General features: G+C 43.5%; 9 protein-coding genes across 9 annotated transcripts; 3 read left to right on the top strand and 6 right to left on the bottom strand. All coding sequences in view use genetic code 12, as the record gives it.

The window, feature by feature from the left end:
- Positions 1 to 375: 375 nt before the first annotated feature.
- PNC1 (nicotinamidase) lies at positions 376 to 1,035 on the bottom strand (the record flags this gene model as incomplete). The annotated part of the gene is made up of 2 exons (XM_034154522.1): positions 376 to 950; positions 1,017 to 1,035. 2 exons carry the CDS (start codon positions 1,033 to 1,035, stop codon positions 376 to 378), a joined length of 594 nt encoding a protein of 197 aa, XP_034013252.1.
- Positions 1,036 to 3,363: 2,328 nt separating this feature from the next.
- Positions 3,364 to 5,277, bottom strand: NOG1 (putative GTPase; the record flags this gene model as incomplete). The annotated part of the gene is made up of 1 exon (XM_034154521.1): positions 3,364 to 5,277. The coding sequence occupies one exon, from the start codon at positions 5,275 to 5,277 to the stop codon at positions 3,364 to 3,366; it is 1,914 nt and encodes a 637-aa protein (XP_034013251.1).
- Positions 5,278 to 5,695: 418 nt separating this feature from the next.
- On the top strand, positions 5,696 to 10,582 carry DIURU_001925 (uncharacterized protein; the record flags this gene model as incomplete). Its single annotated transcript, XM_034154520.1, has 1 exon — positions 5,696 to 10,582. One exon carries the CDS (start codon positions 5,696 to 5,698, stop codon positions 10,580 to 10,582), a length of 4,887 nt encoding a protein of 1,628 aa, XP_034013250.1.
- A 1,158-nt stretch (positions 10,583 to 11,740) lies between these two features.
- Positions 11,741 to 13,528, top strand: DIURU_001924 (uncharacterized protein; the record flags this gene model as incomplete). Its single annotated transcript, XM_034154519.1, has 1 exon — positions 11,741 to 13,528. The coding sequence occupies one exon, from the start codon at positions 11,741 to 11,743 to the stop codon at positions 13,526 to 13,528; it is 1,788 nt and encodes a 595-aa protein (XP_034013249.1).
- Positions 13,529 to 14,265: 737 nt separating this feature from the next.
- On the bottom strand, positions 14,266 to 14,946 carry DIURU_001923 (uncharacterized protein; the record flags this gene model as incomplete). The annotated part of the gene is made up of 1 exon (XM_034154518.1): positions 14,266 to 14,946. One exon carries the CDS (start codon positions 14,944 to 14,946, stop codon positions 14,266 to 14,268), a length of 681 nt encoding a protein of 226 aa, XP_034013248.1.
- Positions 14,947 to 15,145: 199 nt separating this feature from the next.
- On the bottom strand, positions 15,146 to 17,179 carry DIURU_001922 (uncharacterized protein; the record flags this gene model as incomplete). The annotated part of the gene is made up of 1 exon (XM_034154517.1): positions 15,146 to 17,179. The coding sequence occupies one exon, from the start codon at positions 17,177 to 17,179 to the stop codon at positions 15,146 to 15,148; it is 2,034 nt and encodes a 677-aa protein (XP_034013247.1).
- A 238-nt stretch (positions 17,180 to 17,417) lies between these two features.
- On the bottom strand, positions 17,418 to 19,031 carry RCK2 (serine/threonine protein kinase; the record flags this gene model as incomplete). Its single annotated transcript, XM_034154516.1, has 1 exon — positions 17,418 to 19,031. The coding sequence occupies one exon, from the start codon at positions 19,029 to 19,031 to the stop codon at positions 17,418 to 17,420; it is 1,614 nt and encodes a 537-aa protein (XP_034013246.1).
- Positions 19,032 to 19,729: 698 nt separating this feature from the next.
- DIURU_001920 (putative phosphoric monoester hydrolase) lies at positions 19,730 to 20,452 on the top strand (the record flags this gene model as incomplete). Its single annotated transcript, XM_034154515.1, has 1 exon — positions 19,730 to 20,452. One exon carries the CDS (start codon positions 19,730 to 19,732, stop codon positions 20,450 to 20,452), a length of 723 nt encoding a protein of 240 aa, XP_034013245.1.
- Positions 20,453 to 20,473: 21 nt separating this feature from the next.
- DIURU_001919 (MFS transporter) lies at positions 20,474 to 22,150 on the bottom strand (the record flags this gene model as incomplete). The annotated part of the gene is made up of 1 exon (XM_034154513.1): positions 20,474 to 22,150. The coding sequence occupies one exon, from the start codon at positions 22,148 to 22,150 to the stop codon at positions 20,474 to 20,476; it is 1,677 nt and encodes a 558-aa protein (XP_034013244.1).
- Positions 22,151 to 22,693: the final 543 nt, after the last annotated feature.

Below are 22,693 nucleotides of genomic sequence, written 5' to 3'. Positions count from 1 at the left end.
GCTTCAAGTGTGAATGTGACCTAAATAGTGGCGTGAAGCTATGTGAAAAGGGACTGCGGCATCTTTCTTGTGTTAATTGCGGTGGTTGTTGCTTGAGGAATAATCCGCCGTTCAATAAGCGATCTGTGTCTCTACCTCAAATGCCAACAAGGACACGTGTCAGCTATGACGAAGAGAAGCTTCCCTCACGGCCAGCCACTCCGTCGTCGGGTTTCCGCAATTAATCGACTACAGCTTCAATCCCCTCGCATTCCCCTCACTGCCTTCAGCCGTATGATGCGGCATCAAAATTCGCCGTGCTATTCAACAATAATACAAAAATTAAATTGTGTTTATTTAGTTGAAATCAGAACATGCAATATAAACTGCCAATTTTCAATATGGTCCTGCCTTGATAGATACGCCAGCGCTCCTCAATGCAGAAATTTGTGTGCCATGATTTTTTGGACTAATGGCACAAGAGAGATCGGAATAAAGAGTCGTCGAGTAACCCAACTTAGCACAGTCAAGAGCAGAATGAAACACACAATAATCCAATGCCAATCCGCATATAACCACCTCGTCGATATTATGATCCTTTAAAACTGAGTCTAATTCAGTTTGGTGTAATCCCCATATGTCCCCGAACGCCAGGTAGTATTCTCTGTCAACTAGGTATCCTTTTGAAATTAAAAGATGTGGGGTGCTGCTGTTTTCGAAGGCTTCCTTGAAATCAGAAACCAACTCTGCACCCCAGCTGTTTTGTACACAATGATCTGGCCACACCGTCTCGAGCTTTATCTTCAGACTATCCTGGGGATTGCAAAACGGAACTTGTTCAAAAGGTTCTGCCTCATGTTGCGTAGCAAACGAAGTGTGATTAGGTGGATGCCAATCACGGGTTGCGACAAGAAGATCAAACAGCTTGTCCGAGATCAACTGATTGATCTTAGGTATAATTCGCTCTGCATCTGGTACAGCTAAAGTACCAAAAACAAAGTCATTTTGGAGATCAATTACAACAATCGCCCGCTTACTCATCCTCCTAGATACCATCTAGTGATAATTGCGAGGTGCATTTTGTCTATGAAAATCTCATGGGCTCATAACCATGTGGTGCAATTTTCGTCGGAAGTTGCTGACAAAACTAGTCCAGAACTTGAGTCAAATATTAACTCCTTGCCAGTTAGCAAGGAAGATTTCAATTGAGCAGACTTTTGTATTACCATATTATTCAAAAGACTGGCATGTGTTGGAAATGTGTGTATGTCATCCGAATTAGTTCAACAAGTTTGGTGGCTCTGAAATTCTTTCGTTTTGTCTAAATTTCCCAGGTTTAAGTGCAATTTGAAGTAAAAGTGTTGTCTTGGTTCTCACAATGGTATAAAAGTCAAGTTGAATAAGTGATATTAGCTGGTGCAGTAAAGCTTTCATTATGACAACGACTCATACGGACGTGAAAACATGTATTTAAGATGCAATCCAGGTCTATGGGTCCTTCGAGTCTAACTTTTTATGGATAGCACACATCGTACCGATTGAGTATATGAAGAAACTCATTGACATCAAGAACTACTTCACAAGTATCATCCAATACCGATAAGGCTCGTGCTAAGTCTTTGAACATACTTTTGCTAGATCTATTGTTGCTGTACCCAAGAAAACGCATCTTTTTCAGCTACTTTCGGATTAGTCATGGCACCATGGAGAGAAGCCATACGTTCACGAGCGAGACTGTGGAAGTGGACCCATGGATCTTGATCGTAAGGGCATTAATTTCATCGCTTTCACGATCATGTGCACAAGACAAAACAAACTGCGAAATTTAGGGCACAACTTATTCGTGGGGCACCAATCGCTAATGTGAGAGACTAGATTGCATTACTAGCGTCAAATGTTCTTTCCAGTTGATTCGTGTTCATACCGAGCAACGGACGAGCGGCAGCCCGAACCTCCGAGAAATGTGACTCAATTGTGCTTGCGTGATCATAATCGACACTGACACTATAGTGTACGGCGGTACCATCATTTCATGCAACGAATAATCCTCACCAATATATTACATTTTGTCTGAAAACTGGTAGATTTGAGCTCTCTAAATTCAACTGAGCTTCAGCTATACACCAATATGAAATCGAAAAACACTTTCACTATTCATTTATTTTTTTTCATAAACTTGCATTATTGTTTTTTTTTTTTTCCATAAACTTGCATTAGTATCTATCTATCGTCTGTAAAAATAACTTATAACCTTCACCTAAGGTCGACTAAGAAAAACACATCAAGAATTTGATACCCGCGACTCGCGGAAGTTACACCTGGCCCCTGCCAGGGTTTGCCTTCCTTCAGCCCATAGGGCGAGAAAAAGGTTGGGCTGTAGAGAGCTGAAGGGCTTTGGACATCTGATAACCACGAGGAATCGAACCCCGATTTCTTCCATCCGGAAGCGTGATAGCCAATTACACTATGATTTCAGGCGGCGTCGGCACCATTCAGGTGTACAACCACTGTTCAAAAGCAAAAAGACAAAGTCAATAGTATCTATTCAGAATTTCAGTGTTCTGTCCAAGTATACTTGTATATCCCACGCAATGTCAGTTGCATGACATGGTAGTAATTGTTTTGTTTTTTCATCTATAAGTATGCATTAATATCTACCTGTAAAAAACGATTGAGCACTTAATCGAAGTTATAACAACGATTCTCGCAATTATATTAGAAGACTGATAATAAGTGGTATGTTGAGAAGATTTGGCATGGCTGTTATACAGCAAAATTAGGATACAAGCTTTGGAACAAGTACACTGAAGATGAATCCAAGTTTCAGTCAACATAATGCGTTAAAAAATAAATTGACTTCGTGGCCCAGTGGTTAAGGCGTGCGACTGTTAATCGCAAGATCGGGAGTTCAATCCTCCCCGAGGTCGGATTGTTTTTTTCAGCATAGATTTGAGGAGTTCTTCGGTTTGAAAAATAGTTTCTAATTCTGTTGGAAAAAAGGTGGCGTTACTTAACTTTGGAGTGTGGGGTCTTGTAATCGTTGCACCATGTACAAAGGTACTAGTTTGAGGTACCGATCCCATGCAGGTTTTTCTATATGATAACACAAGGTGGCTACATGATAACAAGAGGTGGCTACATGATAACACGAGGTGGCTACATGATAACACGGGGTGGCACATGAGAACAAGCAATTGGCATCTTTTGGCGAAAAAGAAGGCCCAGCGGAAACACCCACCCGCTAAACTCAACCAATTAGGGTTGCATTGGGCACAATGGTGAGTGTTTCTTCTATTCCTATTCTCGTTGTTGTAATATGTTTCCTCTATTAATCCAAATGACAAATCCTAATGTACAATTAAATTTATAAGCACCGCACCACGCTCAACGTCTGTCGGCGGATCCAATACCTCGCTTACCAGTGAACAAGTGTTTAGGCATGGCAGCAGTGGTATGTCTATCACCTTCACCTTGTCTAGCCATCCGGTTGCGTTCTCTGCGATGCAACTTATTCAATCTCTCAGCATGCGATCTCATAGCACCATCGTTGACACCATCTGTCAATCGATCGGGTTGGTTCAAAGGCGCTTGCTTCTTCTTCAACTTGGCCAGACGAATACCTTGGTTTTTGCGCAAAATGTCAACACCGGTGAGCTCCTTTTCGCCCTTATTGCCACGCTTCAAATTCAGTGTATCGAAGCCAGCATTGTACATGGACTCTTCCATCTCGTTGAACAGTCTCTTGATTTGATCACGGGGCATGATGGAGCGGTTCTTAAGATGCTTCTTTTGACGACCTTCATTGATCATCATCTTTTGCTTGTTACGGATCCACAAAGCCTTTTCACGAATTTCCTCAGCGTCGTCGTCTTCAATTTCAGAATCAGAGTCATAGAAACCTTCTTGTTCCAAACGTTCTTCCTCTTCTTCAAGCGCAGCCAATTTAGCGGCGATGTCCGGGTCCAAATAGTCGTACACGTTCTTACCGTCCATTATTTCTGGCATGACGTCGTTCTTCCAATCATCATCGTCCAAAATATACTTGTCTTTCAAGTTGATGTTGTAGACACCGGCCCCACCGTTAGCAGCTTCAATGTCTCTAGCTAATACGCGACGTTCGGGATCATTAGGGTCGTACTTCTTCAAATGAGCAACAGCTTCAGGAATGTGAGCACTGCGATCAACATCATCTCTGGCCTGAGGACGAGCGACATGAATCTTGTTCAAAACGTTATTAACGCGAGCTTCGCCCTTAAGTTTTTGTTCAATTCTCGCAGTCAATAACTTCTCACAAGCTTGGTTACGGACCTGCATCACGTTATCCTCTTCTTGGCAAGAGGTATGCATAATTTCAACACCAGGGGTTTGGGCAATCAGCTTAAGCAAATCTTGTTGATCGGGATGCAAATCGTCGACGCGGATAATATCCAGTTTATTCATAACAACCATGACAGATTTGTTAGCAAACAAGGGTTTGATGGAGTGAAACAACTTCACTTGTTGTTCGATAGAAAAGCCACATTGTTCCGATAAATCCATGAAATATAAGACACACAGTCTCAAGTGAGCAATGGCATAAATCAGCTGCATTTCGATGTTGTTCATTTCCTCAGTTGGGCGGTCCAAGATACCAGGTGTGTCAATGGCTTGGAACCGTAAGTACTTGTAGTCGAAGTGACCCACGTATAAGGACTTCGTGGTGAAAGCGTACGGTTGAACCTCGACATCGGCTTTGGTGATGCACCGCAAGAAACTTGACTTACCCACGTTAGGGTACCCACAAATCAAAAGGGTACGAGTATTGGGATCAATGGACGGCATTCTGCTCAAATGCTGTCTAACTTGTTCCAAATATTGGAGGGGATCCTTAAGCTTTTTGGCAATGGTAGCCATCCGACCCAAGGCAGCCCGCTTCAACTGCTTGCATTGATAGAGCGACTGACCAAACTTGAGTAATCTAACGTAGTCTCTAGCGACCTGCTCGATCAAAGTTTTGGCACGCAGAACAGCGGCCAAGGAGATCTTGTAATGGTTCTTTTCATACAAAGTGTCCATTAAATCCCGATGAAACGGATGCACATCGTTAATGTTGGGAAAACCATTCAAAATATCATCAAACTTTTCCACAAATCCTTCGGCAGTGAACCGAACCTTTCTCATATAGAACGATCTGATCCGAGTGATAGCAAACCCAGGACGAATCACAGTCGGGGTCTTTCTTTGTGTCCGATTAAGGACAATGTCCAACAAGTCGTTGGCATTGGCCACCGGCGAAATATTGTTCCACGTTAACTGCATCCGATGTGATGGTTAAAGAAAAACCAGATTTTTGGTGAGATGAGATGCGATGAGGGGACGCCTGCGAAAAGTAATGTGCGATGCCGCACTTTAGGGGCAAGGGCAGAGAGTAACGAGGTGAAGTCAAATCGTGAAATGACTATACTTTTAACGTCTTAATCGTCCTTGAAACGAATACAAGGAAATATGAAGTCACATGTTTTAGGTATAGTTTGGACGATTGCAACTGACGGAACACTGGAATGTCTTTACAGAGCCTAAAGAGGTAGCATAGGAGTGGTGATATTGTCACAATCCTTAATTTCTATTATCGCAGCGTGCGATGTGCAAACGAAATCGGGGCTTTTAACCGCTGATATCAAGTGGTGCGGGAGGCGACAGTTGATTTAATTCAGTGGTTGAGGCACTCCCCCCGACAATGGAGTTGGTTGAATTCAATCTCCCAAACATCCTTGAGCTTGTGAGAAATGAATTACAATACAAGAAGCCTCGAAATCGATGCCTGCCTGAATTTGGGAATGATGAATCAAACACTACCATCAATGCAGAGCTGGTGACCATCTTTGACGAGCGGTTCGAATTCAGTTCACCAAGCCCTGTGGCATTGACGGATTACACACTAGATTTGCCTCGTGTTCAAAATATCTATGAGTTTCATACCACAGATATACGAGTGAAAGTTGACGCTGACAATCTTCTCGTGAGACTATTGCAAAAGCGCAAACAACCCAATACGATCCTTCTTCTGTTCACATGCCCGAATATGCAAGTCAAACCGTCTAGCGATGGTAGTCTTCTGATGCATTCGCTTCGACAAGTCGCCACATTGTTGATGTATTCACTGCCACGAGCCGACCGCAATGACTTAATTATATCTGATCCAGAATTATTTATTCGGCTCGATCCCGAGACGGAGTCTGTGCACATAGCTTTTCACATGATTCTTAAAGCGAGATTCACCCCGTTTAAGGCTTTGCTCCCGGATGCTGCAGAGAAAGTAAAGAGTATTGCATACGAGTATTTTGAGAATGATCCTGTTGATGATGATGGTGGCAATGCAAAATTCAGCCGTGATTTTACCACCAATGGTGAAGAGGTTACAGCCCAACTATTCTATCTGGCTGTTAGCGCGTATACTGCGCAAATGACTCCCGTCCCTGCAGATCATTTCAACATCCCTGAGCTTGAAACGGAATTATTACCTTTTCAACGTACTACAGTTGAGTGGATGCTACGCAAGGAAAATGTGCGGTTTGATAAGGAAACATCGCGATGCAAGCCAATCCCTTTGACGTCTAATCAAGATCATCATCTTCTTGACGAGTATTTGTCTGGCGAACGCGTTAAATTAGATTTGATTGACCGGCTTTTGCTTAACACATTAGCCAAGCTTTCATTTGGCTGGGAAAGAGTCAAGTATGGCGCTCAGCTGCAATTCTACTATAACAAATACACCGCCCAAGTTGTTTCACGGAAGTCTGCAGCTTTGTTTGTACAAAGTTTACGAAAGAGCTCTAAGAACTGGCAACATCTTCCTGCACAAGGCTTACTTGCTGAAGAGATGGGCCTTGGAAAAACAGTGGAGGTTGCGGCAACCATACTAATGAATAAACGACCTGAGGATGAGGTTCTGGAAGTCTTTCAATACCAACACACAACTTACGGAAAACCCAAAACGGTAATAAAAGCCCGCACGACATTAATCATTGCGCCTGAACTGATTCTCAAGCAGTGGGTCCTGGAAATGGAACGTTTGGCTCCTCTGTTGGCAGTAACTGTGTACAAAGGCATTGGGGAATACCCAAAACTCGGGGATCTGCCAGCGCTCATTGCAGAATACCTCCGTCGTTTTGATGTTGTATTTACGACTTATCAAACGATATCGCGCGAGTTGGATCACGCTAAGTTCTCGTCTCAAAAACGAACTACGCGCAATAGCATTAAGGAAGACGAGAAATACAGTCAATACTTTACTGGAAAGAGACCTCGATTGGATGAAGAGCCAGTAAATCTGCCAGAGGTCACAGAAGAGGATGAGGACGAAAAGGCTCTTGAGTTATATCGAGACATGTTTCAGATTCTGATATCGCTGATTAAACCTTCAGTTGCCAATCAAAGGCTGGGAAATCCGCGAGGTCCCACAGATTATGAGAAGGCACTACAGGATGAGATAGAAGCTGCGATTACCCACAATAGAATCCCTGAGATCTATAAGCTGAAAGATCACGAACTGCCGTTAATGCTCTCACAATTTTGGCGGGTGATTCTCGATGAAGTCCAAATGGTGAGTTCCAAAGTGTCTCGAGCGTTCCAAAGTGCTGCTCTCATTCCTCGGTTTCATGCCTGGGGTGTTTCTGGTACTCCAATGAAAAAACTGCTTCAAGATCTCCATCTGATTTTGCAGTTCTTGAGGTATTCTCCATTCAACGGCGACGCCAAAAAAGCCTGGGAATGTTTAGTTTCCTACCCCCACGAGTTTGTACAACTATGGACTACGATAGCGATTCGTCACACGAAGGCTATGGTACATAATGATATTCAATTACCTCCTCAGCAACGTGTGGTAATGACCCGTGAGTTTCTGGCCGTGGAGCAGGAACTGTATAACCAAATGTTTGAGGAATGCTTGAGTACCTTATGCATGGATATCAACGGAAATCCGATCACCGAATCATGGGAGTCGACACCACTGATGTTGATGTACATGCGTTTGTGGCTCCAACGGTTGAGGCAACATTGTGGACTGCCTCAAATAGGGAACCTCCACGTCAATCTGAAGAGGTATAAACGAGTGCATACGAATATGGTTAATGTTGTGCAGCAATTGAGTAGCTTGGATAAGTTGTTGGAAGACATGTTGGCCCAAAGTTTGACGGAAATTAATGACGATGAGCGGCAGATAATAAATTTGTTTACCGATATTGCCGAATTCTTTGAGTTTGTGTTTATGCCTCGCGTGGCGCTCAAGTTTTTGAAAGTTGGGGCTACTCAAGTGGAGAAAATCTTATACCGACTTCAAGCACAACTTGAGCGGGAAGTGAAAAAAAATGAAGACTCCCGAGCTAATGGCTCACGTTTGTTGATTCGCCTGTGGCGAGTCATCTTGCACAAATTCCTCTTTTTGATTGGTTCAGCACATTTTCAACTTTATGACCCGGATTATCTCAAGCTTACTGCTCAACACAGACCGACTGTGATCTTACCCCAATTACACTTATTGGATTACTCGAAAAAAAGGCATGCCGAGATTATTTGTGAACTTGCCAAGGTGCCTCTTGACAACTTGAATCTTGCTTCATCGGCCATTGATGTCAATATTTCCGCTGACGACGCCCGGAATGCTGAATACGAGTTCTATGAACGCGCTGAAGACCTTCGTCGTGAACTTCTTAGTCTGTCAATGGCAAATGTAGAGCAAGCTGTGCGCACTCGTTTGGGGCAACGAAAGTTATACTTTAATGCTGAGGAGGACCATTTTGATTATGGTGCTACTCTATTCCCTAAAGAGAAAAATCGTGCAATTCTCAGGATACCTATCATGAAATTTGATGCAGCCTCATGCGATATACCGAACTATGAGGTGAAAGTTATAGTTGACCAAACGGCTCGCCTAGTTGAACAATTGAATCGAGAAGCTCTGCTAATCAATCAGTGGGTGCAAAAGCTTGTGGAGACTTTGAAAGAGCCATTGGTGGGTGCTACTAGCGACCCAAGTGGTAAGGAATTTGAACAACTGTTAGTTGATCAGGATAAAGTGCAATGCTTGCTTGTTGTTCTTGATAGAATGCTTGCAGCTCGAAAACAATGGATTTACGGTATTGAGGAGACGGAAACAAAAAGACCACGTCGAAAGGAGACACCCCAGGTAGATGACGATCAATACCTTGCATCACTTGAGAAATCGGCGGACGAAGTTCGTCCCGTAGTCAAAGTTCTGCTTCAAGAGATGGTCGAGGCTTTAAAAGTCACAGTGACAGAGAACGTCTCCTCTGATCAACTTTCACAACAACTTGGGGTTTTCTTGGAGAATCAAAAAGCAGCCCTTGCTCTGGTCACCCGGGAACTCACCGTGCACTGCAATGCCGTCTTTAATGCCCGGATCGAGTATTTCAAACAATTGCAGCAAATCTCAGACTCTGTGAAGGACACTGATTGGCAAATGTCTCAAACCGACCTCACCGATCTGGCTGTGAGTGCAAAATTGACACTGATGTTGGCTCTTTATCTGGGTTATGAAGATGCTTTGGGAAAACTGATAGGGAGATTTCGATATCTCAATTCGCTTTTTGTTTCTAAAGATGCTCTGAAGACCGAATTAGAGGAGCAAATGATGTGCGTTATTTGTCGTGGTGTGATAACCATTGGTCTGTTGACGGCATGTGGTCATAAGTACTGCAAGGATTGTCTTTCGGAATGGCTTCATGCCCATAGCAAATGCCCCATGTGCAACAGGCTAATTCAAGTCAATCAGGTTTACAACTTTACCCATACTAAACCTGAATTAAAAGCTCAATTGGTTGAAGACGTTGGCGGTTCCCAAAAAGACAAACTATACCTGATATACAAACCACTTCCGAAAGATCAAATCGCTGCAATCGACCAAATGCAGTTGAAAAACCAGTATTCAACAAAGGTAGACATGATTGTGCGCCAGGTACTTTACTTGAGATCCAAAGATCCTCAAGTTCAAATCGTCATATTCCTGCAGTGGCAAGATATGTTGTATATCTTGGGTACAGCTTTCAGAGCAAATGACATCACATTTTTGGGGTCTTTCGGTGCCTTGGTACCAGACACAGGCATGGGGCGTCCTCATAAGCGCTACGACCCGGTGGAGCAATTCAAAGCTAAAGACAGTAATATAACATGCTTCTTGCTCAACGCACGTGCCCAAGCGAGTGGGCTAACGTTGGTGAATGCCACTCATGTGTTTCTTTGCGAGCCTCTTGTGAACACCCTGTTAGAGCTACAAGCCATTCTGCGAATTCATCGTATCGGTCAAACGAAACCCACCTCAGTGTGGATGTTCGTTATCGAGAATACAGTGGAAGAACTGATTGCAGTGATGGCGGCGAACCGTCGTCTTGAATATCTCAACAGCGGTCGTAATAACAGTACTGAGTCTAATGCTGACGAACAACGTTTGACAGAAGCCGAAAGTATGGTTCTCATGAATAGCGAGGGCATCGATGCTATGGTTCTGAAACGGCCAACGCAGGGTGAAACTGTGCTGAACGTCGATTTATGGCATGCGTTTTTCGCTGCTCGCACGCAGAAACAACCGATAGCGCCATCCACGATATAATTTGTTTTTAAAAACAACATTCAGAAATGTATTCTACTAACACCTCCACAACTATCTACATTTTTGAGTTATTTAAATAATGGACGGCGATAGCTGGATTTCAATTCTGCCATCGCCGTTCACAATAGCTCTGCCACTTGTACGGGACGAAAATCTTGCAATCCTCAAGGGTCGGCACTTCTGCAGCCCTCTGGTATGCGTCAGTGACCAATGGTGTTGCGTGTCCATCGTACAAATCAACGTTACTACGGTTCATGAAGTTCTCTCCATCGATAACCACTCTCCTTGCAGATAATTACTGGTAGTTGACGGGTTGGAAGGACCCGAACCTCTTGGTATAAACAAGTAGCTATTCCCGAGGCTTTCGATTCCACTGGTTACACATGCAAAAACCAAATGTCCGCGGTAATATCCCGGGTGCCTAAATTTGGAAAACCACACGGCTGACACGCGCAGCGGCTCCGTCATCAGCCGGTCGCTATTCAGATATTACTTGGTCTTTGCATTAGTATTGAAACCACCTCAGTTAGAAATTGTTGAAGTAGTACGAATCAAAGTGACGTCTTCAAATCGAGACTTACAGACGGAATTGTGCCAGTGTGAATTACGTAACAACTCCCATAGCCATCCCATCAATATCATCATTGTCACACAAGTCTGGCCAAAACTATGCGATAAGAGGTATAACTGTAGTAGCTTCACAGAGCTAAAATTGATAACGGTGGCAATATCATCAATGAATACAAAGGTTCACCCGACTGATGCCTTGAAAGATTTTTATTCATCATTAACATTCAGTCAGGTTAACCCTTGCTTGTTTCTGAAACTCAAAGCTTCATTCATTAGACGATATAGACTACAAACCACTCGTTTCTTTCATTATAAGACGAGGTAATGGTGAGTACACTGTTCAGCTTGCTCGAGCTTACGTAACTCGACACGCTATGCGAAGGAAGGGCAGTGCCATTTCCCTGCATACAAACTTGCCCGATGTATAGTCCTACTACACACTGCCGAATGCGTCAAGCTGATCCTTTTTGTTAACTTTCGTCTATCTTACGACGCAACTGGACGTGTGAAGTGTGTACTGCCTGTGGTTAACCGTTGATCTACTTATTTTGTCTTTCAACTGCGCCAAGTCATCACCGTTGAGCATTCATGACGACGTTGCATACAACTGTGCCACAACGCTTAGATCCCAAAATCAATCTGGCCTCCGCCCAGTCCAAACGTCAGCTTTACACGGAACTGCTGGCAACGACAACTTTGATCAACGATGACGCTCCTACTATTGACAATTGTGATAGCTTGAATCTCGATCTCCATATCGATTTGGGCCTGATGCTTGATGATTTGAAGCTCGGAGAAGACACGTTTCAGGAAAGACCGATCGATGACGACAAAGCAAATGATGCTGACTACAGCCTCCCGTCACCAGATGATATGCATGAACGGGATATTCATTCGACTCATTCCATAAACACAAGCCATCTGACAAAAACCCATCACACCCGCAATACTCAGACTACCGCATACAGTAAAACTAGCGTGAAGACTCAAGGAACTACCCAAACTTCAAAGACGCAACGCACGATGGCTCTGCTCCAGGGTGTCGGGCGTAATTTGAAACGTTACTCAATGTTTAAGCAAGAGCCTGACCACCACAGCGATGTTGTTTCTAGAGAACGGTCGTACAAGCGCTTCTCATTCGGTGGAACCCTTAAGCGTATCAAGAGCAACCGCTTGATCGAAGAAGCTTTTAGTGTACCTAACGCGTCAAGAGACAGGTCACTAGTCGGCGGCAATCCTTTGGTACTGAGAGAGTCTCAGCAAAATGATCGCCACGCCCCATATTGGAAATATCACGTCCTACGATATGGAAGTGACTTGTATCTCACTACAAACCCGGACACCGAGCATCTTTATTGTCGTAATGGTCCTGGCTTTTACGTGGAGGTCTTGTATTTCGACAAACTGGCCCTGCCAGACCCATCGTTGGGCTTCAACCTTATTTTCAAAGACATGACCTCGTTTGAATCCCTGTCACGGGACGCTCAAAATCCAGTAATGGTCATTACTAAAAAGCCTCAATATCAAGGCGGTTACTTTGCCATTCTGATACCAACAAAGCTGCGATTGATGAAGCAGGCACCATTTTCGATGTCGCAGGTTTCACAGACATCTCTATCGCACACCCTGCATTTTCGAACGTCCACTACCTTGTCACTGGCAACATCATACAACGGTTTGTTGATTCCTAAAGAAATCCCATCGAAATATTGTCCGCCTGGGGCCGCAGAGGCTCAACTTCCTAGGTTAAATTTCGAGTATAGAGATTTTAACAACTTGCGATGGAATGTGGGACTGATACCCCGTTTTCGCTCCCTGGGGATTGCACTCAGAACTCGTCTGTGGGTTCTGGGGTTGATAGGGGGACGGAGTAATGAGGAATCACAGTCTTGTTATGTTGGAAAGCGTAATGTATATTTCCATCAAAATTACATCGTCGATGGTGATGACGATGATAATTCTGCAGCTTTACTTTATAAGGAGTCCGATCCTGCGGCTGTACACACTGATGATGGCCACACGAAATTCCCACCCGTTTTGGCTGTTTTTAGACCGAATGACCAGAAGCTACACAAAAAAATTTCCAGACATTTGAAGCGCAATCGTCTTCCTGGCTCGTCAAACTACGTGCTGAGTAAGTTCCGTGGGAGAGACATGGAAGAGGATTTAGGTGTTGGCCTGAGTGTAACAAAGTACTTTACTGGGGGTGACGGTTTATATTATGTTCAACATCCTCAAGATGACACACCTGATGACGATAAGCTCGGTTGGATTACGGTATACGAAGACGATCGCGTATTTAGACCAGACAATACTATCATGTTCGATATAGTTGTCGGTTTGACATTGGCGGTAGGATTGCACGCAAAAGAATAATTTTTGTAAGGCATAACCACCAGCCAAATGCATAACAAGATATGGATCTCGCAATACCATATTCAAGATGCGAAATTAATAAGGTAGATGATTATGTAGTTACAACTGAAAGTGTATGCTTAAAATCATTCGTTATCAGTCATCAACAGGATTGTCAAACTAATTACATTCTCTCAAAGATCAGATTCACTAAGTTTAAATCGTAAGTTCACATCAAACATGCTTAAATTCAATTAACTTGCCGTGATTTCTTAACAGCGAGCTTAGCAGAGTTGCAAATACTAGTATCAAGTCGTGCTAAAACAACCGATAGCTCGCGCACACTGTGAATGACCACCAATTGGGTTGACCTGTATTCGCGCGTTGTGGATTTAGTAGACGTTGAAAAGAGAAGCTGAAACCTTCTGAGAGATTGTGAAGATCATCTCTTTCTCAATGATGTAAGTTGCGCGGTCAGCTTCTCCACCGTAAGACACAGGCGATTTAATGTGAGCCGAATAAATCCCGAGCCAGTCAATGAGTTTTGCTATTTTCAAAATGTGTTTGGGATCCGAGGTAAGGAATTTGATGAGGTCTGTCACAAAGGATAAATGAAAGTATTGTCGTGCTCCATCAGCGTAAATTCGATCTGATCACGACGGCTCAAAAACGTAGCAATGCCAACAGGGCCCAAGTATCTAAGAGCTCTCAATAAATGCATCAACCTTTAAAAGCATTTTCAACATCATCGAAGCTCTTTATGGATTTTCAGGACCTTGGGTTTCCTCCATTAACCCGAATCTTGTATTTGAGTGGAGAGGAATCCGAGAAAGGATACTTCCTTCAATAAACAGCTCTTCATGTGGCAGTGGTATTTGATAAGGAAGTGATGAATGATGGAGTTCTTCACTCAGGCTTAAACTTATCCCAAAATCAGGATTCATCACTTCTTCATGTTCCGCATGAGATAGGTTTTCGTACGTATGGGTGTGCTTTGGTAAAGGTACTGAGTAAGTAAAGCTGGCGCCATATTCTGTCATGTGAGCATCTTGCAATGAACCGTCTTCAAACGCCGGACTCTGCTGGAAGCTACTTTGATCAACTAATAAAGAATCGTTAGTTCTTTGTAACAGTGACGAAGCCAGGGTCGAATGAAGCAAATAGTTCTTGAGTCTAAGAACTCGGTAACCTTTGTAGCCTAGAATTTTGACCACATATTGCGCTAAAGAAAATTGATGCTGCTTTTGAAGATTGCGCAAAACGACAAATCTGTTGTGTCGGAGGTAGGATGTGGCAATCAAAAGCTTTTCATTAGGTGCTGACTCTATCAGCATTTCAAACTTCACGTTGTGTTCAATGAAGTCAAGGCTTGCTGGACTCCAATGATGACCACAGTCATCGCTGTATTCGACGTCGTATTCATGAACAATCGTGGTCATCCACTTTTCGTAAGCGAAACTTCAGATCTGCAACGTCAAGGCTGTCAATAGCTTGTACGCCAGCTTACCATTGACTTCACGGTCGGTGGTAAATTCAGAATCGGATGCTCACGTGTGTTTGACAACGATGCGGGAGAAGATCGGTTGCGTGTGAGCACTTGCGCGACATTTTTTGCTAAAGTTGACTTAATTTGATTCACTATATAGGCGTTCCTTGTCGACTACGACGACCTCCCAGATTAGCTTGGTCCTTTTCGTGGCGCTCAGCTAAAACTCGATCAATTCGAGACTCTATGAAACCCTTAAGGAAATCATTCTCATCACGACATCGTTTCAAACGAATGCTTGCCTCACCCATTGCATCCCTCCGCATCAGCAGTGGTAATTGCGTTGCTCCCGAACCTTCAGCCTTCAGACTGATCATCTTGAGTTTCTGTTTTAATTGGCGGAGCTGCAGCAGCAATTGCACTGCGTCAGCCAGCGTTCCTTGGTATTTTTCTCTTAACAGTTCATAGTCGCAATCAAGCTTGATATGGATATCAGTGAGCGTTTCCAATTCATTCGAAAGTTCCTTGATTTTAGTTTGTTGTCCCGGAATAACAACTTCACGGATTTGCGCACCCAGTTTATTAGCGCTGGCTCGCAAAAAGTTGATCTTGCTATCCCACTCAATCTTTGATAGTTGGTATTTTGTATAGTACAGCTCGTAACGTGTTAGCTTCTGTTCCACAGAAGTTGCATCCTCTTGCACGCGCCGTAATTTGCGAAATTTAGCAGCAATATCGTCCTCTTTGATGTCATACTCCAACTGTCTCTTGGTTTGGTCAGATCGCCATCGCATCAACGTTGAATTCTCAATACTTTGCAGTTGATATGAGAGATTGATGAGTTTATTGTTCAAGATCTCTGCCAATGTCAGCTTGAACAGCTCATAATCGAAACTTCGGAGTGGAAGAATCATTGTCGATGCTACACCCAATTCACCTTGCTCAAGAGTCAGTCCACGATCAACAATAGTAGCAAGTTTCGCAAGCATAGCCCCCGTGGAGAACCCCATACCTAATTGTCGATTGAACGGCTCCATTAAGTCACTCAAATTAATTTCCTCCAGTTCATGCCAATGTAACAAATAAGGCAACAATTTATTGAGATTTGCGCCATAGTACTTCAAGTAAAACTCGGATTCATCACAAGGGATTGGGTTATCCCAATTCATTATAAGTGCTTCTATTACTTGAAGCTGCCATTGAGTGTAACTTTCCGTTAACAGAAGCAGCGGTTCTTGAAGCTGACTCACAATGTGTTCGATCAGATTGACGGGCACAGGAATAATCATGGGAGTTCGATGATGCTCTGGTCGCAAGAACTCTAGCAGCGGCGACAGAGGATCCAATTTAGTATCAAGGGACATGATCAAATTAAATTGAGAGTTCTGTGAGCGAACTGGATATTCCATCTGAGCTTGACGGCGACGATATGAACGGGGTTCTGGCAGCAGCAGCAGCAGCAGATGCTCCCATTTGGCACCACCAATCGTTTCGGGAATGTAATTGTTGTACAATTGCGACAGCGTAATCATGTAGATGACCAATCTTCCCCCAAGATCACTGGGTATCGGACACTTATCATCATACAACTTCGAATTGCTGAGATTTTGGTAGTATAAATCTTTACCAATTATAAGACCTTCTACTAGTTCAATTTCACGGGCACTCTGCGCCACCAATAACATGTGGTATCCTGAGTTATTGGTACTTTTCAAACCGTCGATTAAACCGTCAACCACTCGATCAATCATTTGAAGCTTAGTTGAAAGGGTTAATACCCGTTCATTCAACTCGCTCAAGATCAATTTACGTGGAATGAAATGGTCAACAAGAAGACTAGGATGCTTGTCGATAATCATCAATTGATCAAATAATAGCCGAATTTTATCAAAATTGGAAAACTGAGGTGTCAGGGTTGATGGCACGTCATCTGGCGCGTCGACAAGGTTAGATATCCGTGTTCGCAGTTGCTTCTCCAAGCTTATCGAGTCGATCTCCTTTCGAAACATCAGTATCACTACCTCGACCAATTCCCTTTGTAGTGTTGTCAACAATGTTGGAAGATAATATATGTGAGAGTGAGATAAATGCATCAGCTGAGCCGGCTCAGCAGCGCCTTCGTCCATTAGCTGAACCAGAGGATCATAAGGACTATCACCTCCACTTAACATATCCATAAGATTCATGGTGAGAACGCGGGAAGAAGGGGTTAGTGGGCAGTTAAGATATGCTTTACGAATTTCGCGCGCTTTTGGCGACAAATTCTTCGACAAGAGGCTTAAGATCTTGTCACACAGTACGTAACGTGCACGTCAAAATCAACACTAGGGAGAGATGTGACATTGGGAATGTGTTGGACGTATAAATTATCCAACGCCGCTAGGACTACAAATCATTAGGCATAACATTATTCTATGAACATCTTTATGTGGTTACCATCTTATTCTTTCTGCGTCCCAAGATGCTAGCACCCCCCAAATTTAAATCGAAGGTTTTCGTTGCAGGCATCTGGACTTGGCGGTTGACGGGAGGATCCTTAACGATAATTTCACCATGTTCGTCTTCCTCCTCTTCAACCAAATCGAAGACCATGTTGTTGCTATTGAATTTGGATTGCAAAGCCTTCTCTTCCTCCATTCGATGCACCGCCGTTGATATATCGAACGCATCTCTGAGAGCCAATGCTGCAGGTGAGTACAAGTCGGGGTTGAAATTCGCTTGATTGAACTGTTGAATCGGATGTTTTTGCTTTGCGCCATTGACTGCCGCTTGTGCTTGTAGTGCCAGTTTGGACTTCCGCAAAGGTGCTTCCATAGTAGTCGGTTGCGTCGAAGCCACTTTATGACCGTTCACAACCCAAGGGTCTTGCAAAAACTCGTCAATGGTATACCGCTTGCTGGGATCAACAGTCAATAATTTGGAAACGCAGTTCTTCGCTGCGGGAGAAATCTCATCCCACCAAGGACTCAAAAAGGTGTACTCCCCTTTAGCGACCTTTTCGGTCAACAGTTCAATGCGCTCGTCATAGAATGGAGGAAATCCACACAAAAAGGTGTAGAGAACACAACCAATTGCCCACATGTCGACTTCACGAGAATAACGCTCGTCTCTGACAATTTCGGGAGCAGTGTATCCAACCGTACCGCATGGCGTCTTTGTATTGTGCTCCCAGATCTGTTTAGACAAACCAAAATCGGCAAGCTTCACCAAACCAATACCGCCACCACCGATGCCTTCAATAAATTCACCCTCATCCTTTTTGGTATTGGGATCGTCGGATCGGCGTAATTGGCGATGTTTCAGGGGTATAAAGTCAATTGGAACATATAACAAATTTTCGGGTTTAATATCGCGGTGCACCACACCCACTTCTTCATGAAGGTATCGTATAGCCTTAGCCACTTGTACAATAACATGACGGCTCAAATCCTCAGAAAGGTAAGTGTAGTTGACAATAGCTGTGAAAATTTCACCACCTGCAACTAATTCTTGCACAATATAGTAGTACTTTTCCAGATCGATAAATTCAATAAACTTAACAATGTTGGGATGATTGAGTTGGCGCATAATGGTCACTTCCTTGAAGACTGCGTTCTTCTGGGCTGAATCCATTTGAAATTTGCGTAAGATTTTGATTGCCACCAACCGATCGCTTGGCAAATGACGGGCCTTGTAAACAATCAGAAAGGCTCCCTCTCCCATTTGTTCCATTACCTCATAATTGTCCAAATTGGGGTATTTCTTCTTCGAACTGCGTTGAGCCCGCTCTTCTTCAACCATTTGCAGAGCAAGCTCCTGATATTGTTGTGTCGCCAGAAGCGACTGGTTGCTAGCATTGGCTTGACTAGCGTAGAGATGGGTGGTAGTCGGGGCATCATCGGGTGTAGTCTCTGGTACAGCCACGGGTACAAACCCTTCAGAGGCTAATAACGTCAGCAGATCGGGTACCACGGAAGCCTGCTGGCGGTACTGTTGTTGGTATTCAGGCTCCTTAGCCTGCTTGCCATGACGAATAAAAGCCTTCAAGTTCTCAAACATCCTTGGTGTTCCTGATTGATTCAACCAAGGTTGTTACTAAACTTGCTGTGTGGCTAGACCAATTTCGTGGATTTGCCTGCGCCTGCGGCCCGAAGCTTGCTAATGTATAGTGCGAGATGAAGACGGAAGATCAGGATGAGATAGGGGTAGAAACGTGTTAAGTATGGAAATCCGTTAGACAGTGAACGTTTACTATTTGAGTTCGATTTAACCAGGTAATCACATTTTCACATAACAGATTCAAGGTAAATAATGTTATGGAAACTGTGATATTATTGCAAGAATCAAAAGTGACTGATTGTTGCTTAATAATCAAGATAGACCAACCGATTGTTCACGAATGTGTCACATTTGGCCACCGTCTTAAGTCATGTGCACATCGAAACTTGCGAATCAACAGCTCCTGAATACAATGTTTCGGAATGAATAGCTGTGTGACTTTTATTAATGGTGCGGTAATGCCAGAATATGCATCATTCAAATTTGAGATGTGAGGAAGGTCGGTTGCTCTGAGTTTTGCAAGTATCTACCCTAAGATGCAGTCGGTTCGTGTGAATTTCGGCGAATTCTGCACCCCCAACGTGGACGAACGCGCTTAGCACAAGTGTGAGCCAGACGGCGCTACCATATTACATCATGTTACATTAATATATAACTTTCCACGTTAACCTTTAATTAGCCACTTGTTATTTACACCAATGACGAACTCAGGTACAATTTTTTTTTCCGATTGGGATGGGACAATCACTCTTCAAGATTCCAATGATTATCTCACTGAGAACATTGGATTTGGTCGTCCCAAACGCTTGGAAATCAATGACAGAATTCTTGACGGGTCAATGCTGTTTCGTGATGGATTTCAAGCCATGTTAGATCTGGTGACGACGCCCATGCCTGAATGTATTGACCTTTTGCTTGCCAATGTTGATTTGGATCCTGGATTTCCTGAGTTTTACAAATGGGCAACACTGAAAAATATTCCCGTGGTAGTCGTCCTGAGTGGAATGACCCCTATCATCAAAGCTCTCCTCACCAAACTTGTGGGTCCGGAGGCAGTTGATAATATTGAAATTTTATCTAATGATGTCAAGATCGAGGAAGACGGTCTGTGGGATATTGTGTACAAGGATGACTCCGATTTCGGTCACGATAAGTCTAAATCGATTCGTGAATATTTGGCACGGCATAAGGTGGACACGAATTCCACCCTTATGTTTTACGCTGGTGACGGGGTGTCGGACATTTCCGCGGCTAAAGAGACAAACTTGTTGTTTGCCAAACAAGGTAAGGATTTAATCACTTACGCTAAACGCGAAGGCATCCCCTATACGACTTTTACAAACTACAGTGACATCTTATCCAAGACGAAGGCCATCGTCAATGCTGGTGGAGCTAACATCAAGGAATTTCTTGAGAATTAATTTGGCAATGCATATCAACGTCTATAATTTTTCGTATAGCTTAGGTAAACGACTTGTATCTCTAAAATGATCGCCTTTCCGCTTGAGTATTAGTAAGAATATGTTGGCAGCAAACAAAATTCCGGCAAGAATTGAAAAAAGTATACCAGGACCGACCCCAACCAAAGCAGGCTCAGCAACAAATATGGCTACAGCGGCAAGGCACTGTCTCACCAAGTTATTCATCGCATTACCAGTGGCACCTTTCCCAGGAAGAGAATCGACCAAGTAGGTCGCTGTGGTTCCCATTATTATCATCAGTGCGAATCCAAAGAGAGTGGTGCCCACTAATGGCACCACCCAGTGTTGCTTAGTGTCGAGACACCACCCGAATATCAAGCATGCCGGCGGAAACATACTAACCGCTATTGCCACATTCCACAGGATTCTCAGTTCGGGTCTTATCTCGCCATTGTGTTCTCGAGCATATTTCTTCAAAAAGTGGTCATTCCAACGACCACCGATCATCAGTGCAAGGATGTAAGCAACCGAGTTAGGAATGTATAATAAACCAATAATTATGGGCAGCATATTATAGGGGAATCTCGAATATTCATATGTTATGGTCATGTTGATGAAAAATATCACGGAAAACATGATCCCTGAATATCCTATGACTAGTGCAACGGGAGGATGCCTAAATAAAACCAAAGAATGCAAAGGTCTGACAAGCATATTATAAATTGGATCCCACCATGAAAAAGTTGTACCTTTTGTACTCATACAGCTGGTGGCATTCCTAACGTGTAATGAGTAGAGGGACTTCCCTGTTGAAACTCGAGATAATGTTTGCAAGTAAGGATCTGCCACCGGCTCAACATCGTCTTGTACTTCTCCATCGTCGTGTACTTCTCTATCGTGTTGTGTCGACGCTAGGGGAGCCTCACCTTGGCGAAGAGTCTCAGGAAGAAAGAACATTATAAGAAATGTATTGAAACCTGAGACAATCACTAGTACCCATTGAGTGGCTCGCCATCCCCAACCTTGAGCCACTGCTCCACCTATTATGGGTGCTAAAAATGGACCACAAAGCGGCCCTAAAAAATAATACCCCATCGCCTTACCTCTTTCTTGTGGGACGTATAAATCAGCAATAATGCCTGCTCCCAAAGCTTGTGCCAGAGCCGAGCATCCCCCTTGAAGGATTCTGAAGATAATAAGACCCGCAATGTTTGGTGTTAAGGCAGTACCAAAACTAAATCCAAAGAACAAGGAGAAACTTATGAGAAATGCCGTTCGCCGACCATATCTTTCCAGGCACAATGACCACCACATTGGAAATACGCCAAACAGAAGCACGTAAGTCCCCACAGATATATTGACAACTCGCGTGGACGTGTGAAGCTCAGTTACGATGTCTTCAAGAGCTGGCATCATAATCGAAACTCCCATAGGTCCGGTGATGGCCGAAAGGGAAACGATAAATACGATCACACTTTTGAACGCATTCGGGTAATCTCTAGCATCCGAATACTCGGGAAGAATGACAAACTGACCTAGTAGACCACGTCGCTGTTTTCTGGGTACCATTGTACATTTTGATTCCTTCAACGGTGTACCTGAAATCTGAGTGGACTCAGTATCGACAGGTCCAAGAAGGAGTTGGGGATCCAGATCAATGCTGATCTGCAGACTTGATGAGTGAACCGATGCTGCCATCAAGGGTAATCCAACTAATGCGACATCCTGTGTGACTTCTAGAAATGTATCAATCTCATGTGAGGCAAAGTCAGGCCGTATACGGCTTTAAAGCGTGCATGTGAGAGATGAGGGGGAAATTTTCAGTGCGGAGGTAAAAGATGAAAAAAGTAACGAGAAAAACCCCATGTCAATCTAACGGCACGATCTAATCGGTCTACTTGTATGAAAATCTTTGAAGTTGAAATCCTCGGGATTTCCAATTTATGACCTGCCCATCGGATAAACCTTAAATTCACAGATACATTTTAGTCTGGTTTTAAGAGGAGGCAATAGATTGCCCGAAGCCACCAGCTTATATAAGGGTTAGAATTAGCAAATTCTGTAAAATGACTTTAGTTATGATAATCGTGTTACATTTGATGGGCACTTCTGGAGTTTGAGTTATATGATTATTGTAGATGTACGCATTTGTTTTAAGGTAGTGATTCTCTCACCTCATCAGGTTTAATGGTTGAGTGCAGTACCTTCAGTGACGTTAGTGATTCCTGTAAACAAATAAGT

This window comes from Diutina rugosa (assembly GCF_008704595.1).
Source record: "Diutina rugosa strain CBS 613 chromosome Unknown scaffold37_size135356, whole genome shotgun sequence".
In the NCBI taxonomy this organism is placed as follows: domain Eukaryota; kingdom Fungi; phylum Ascomycota; class Pichiomycetes; order Serinales; family Debaryomycetaceae; genus Diutina; species Diutina rugosa.
Note: the sequence above shows the minus strand (reverse complement) of the source record. Positions and strands in the feature narration are given on the sequence as shown.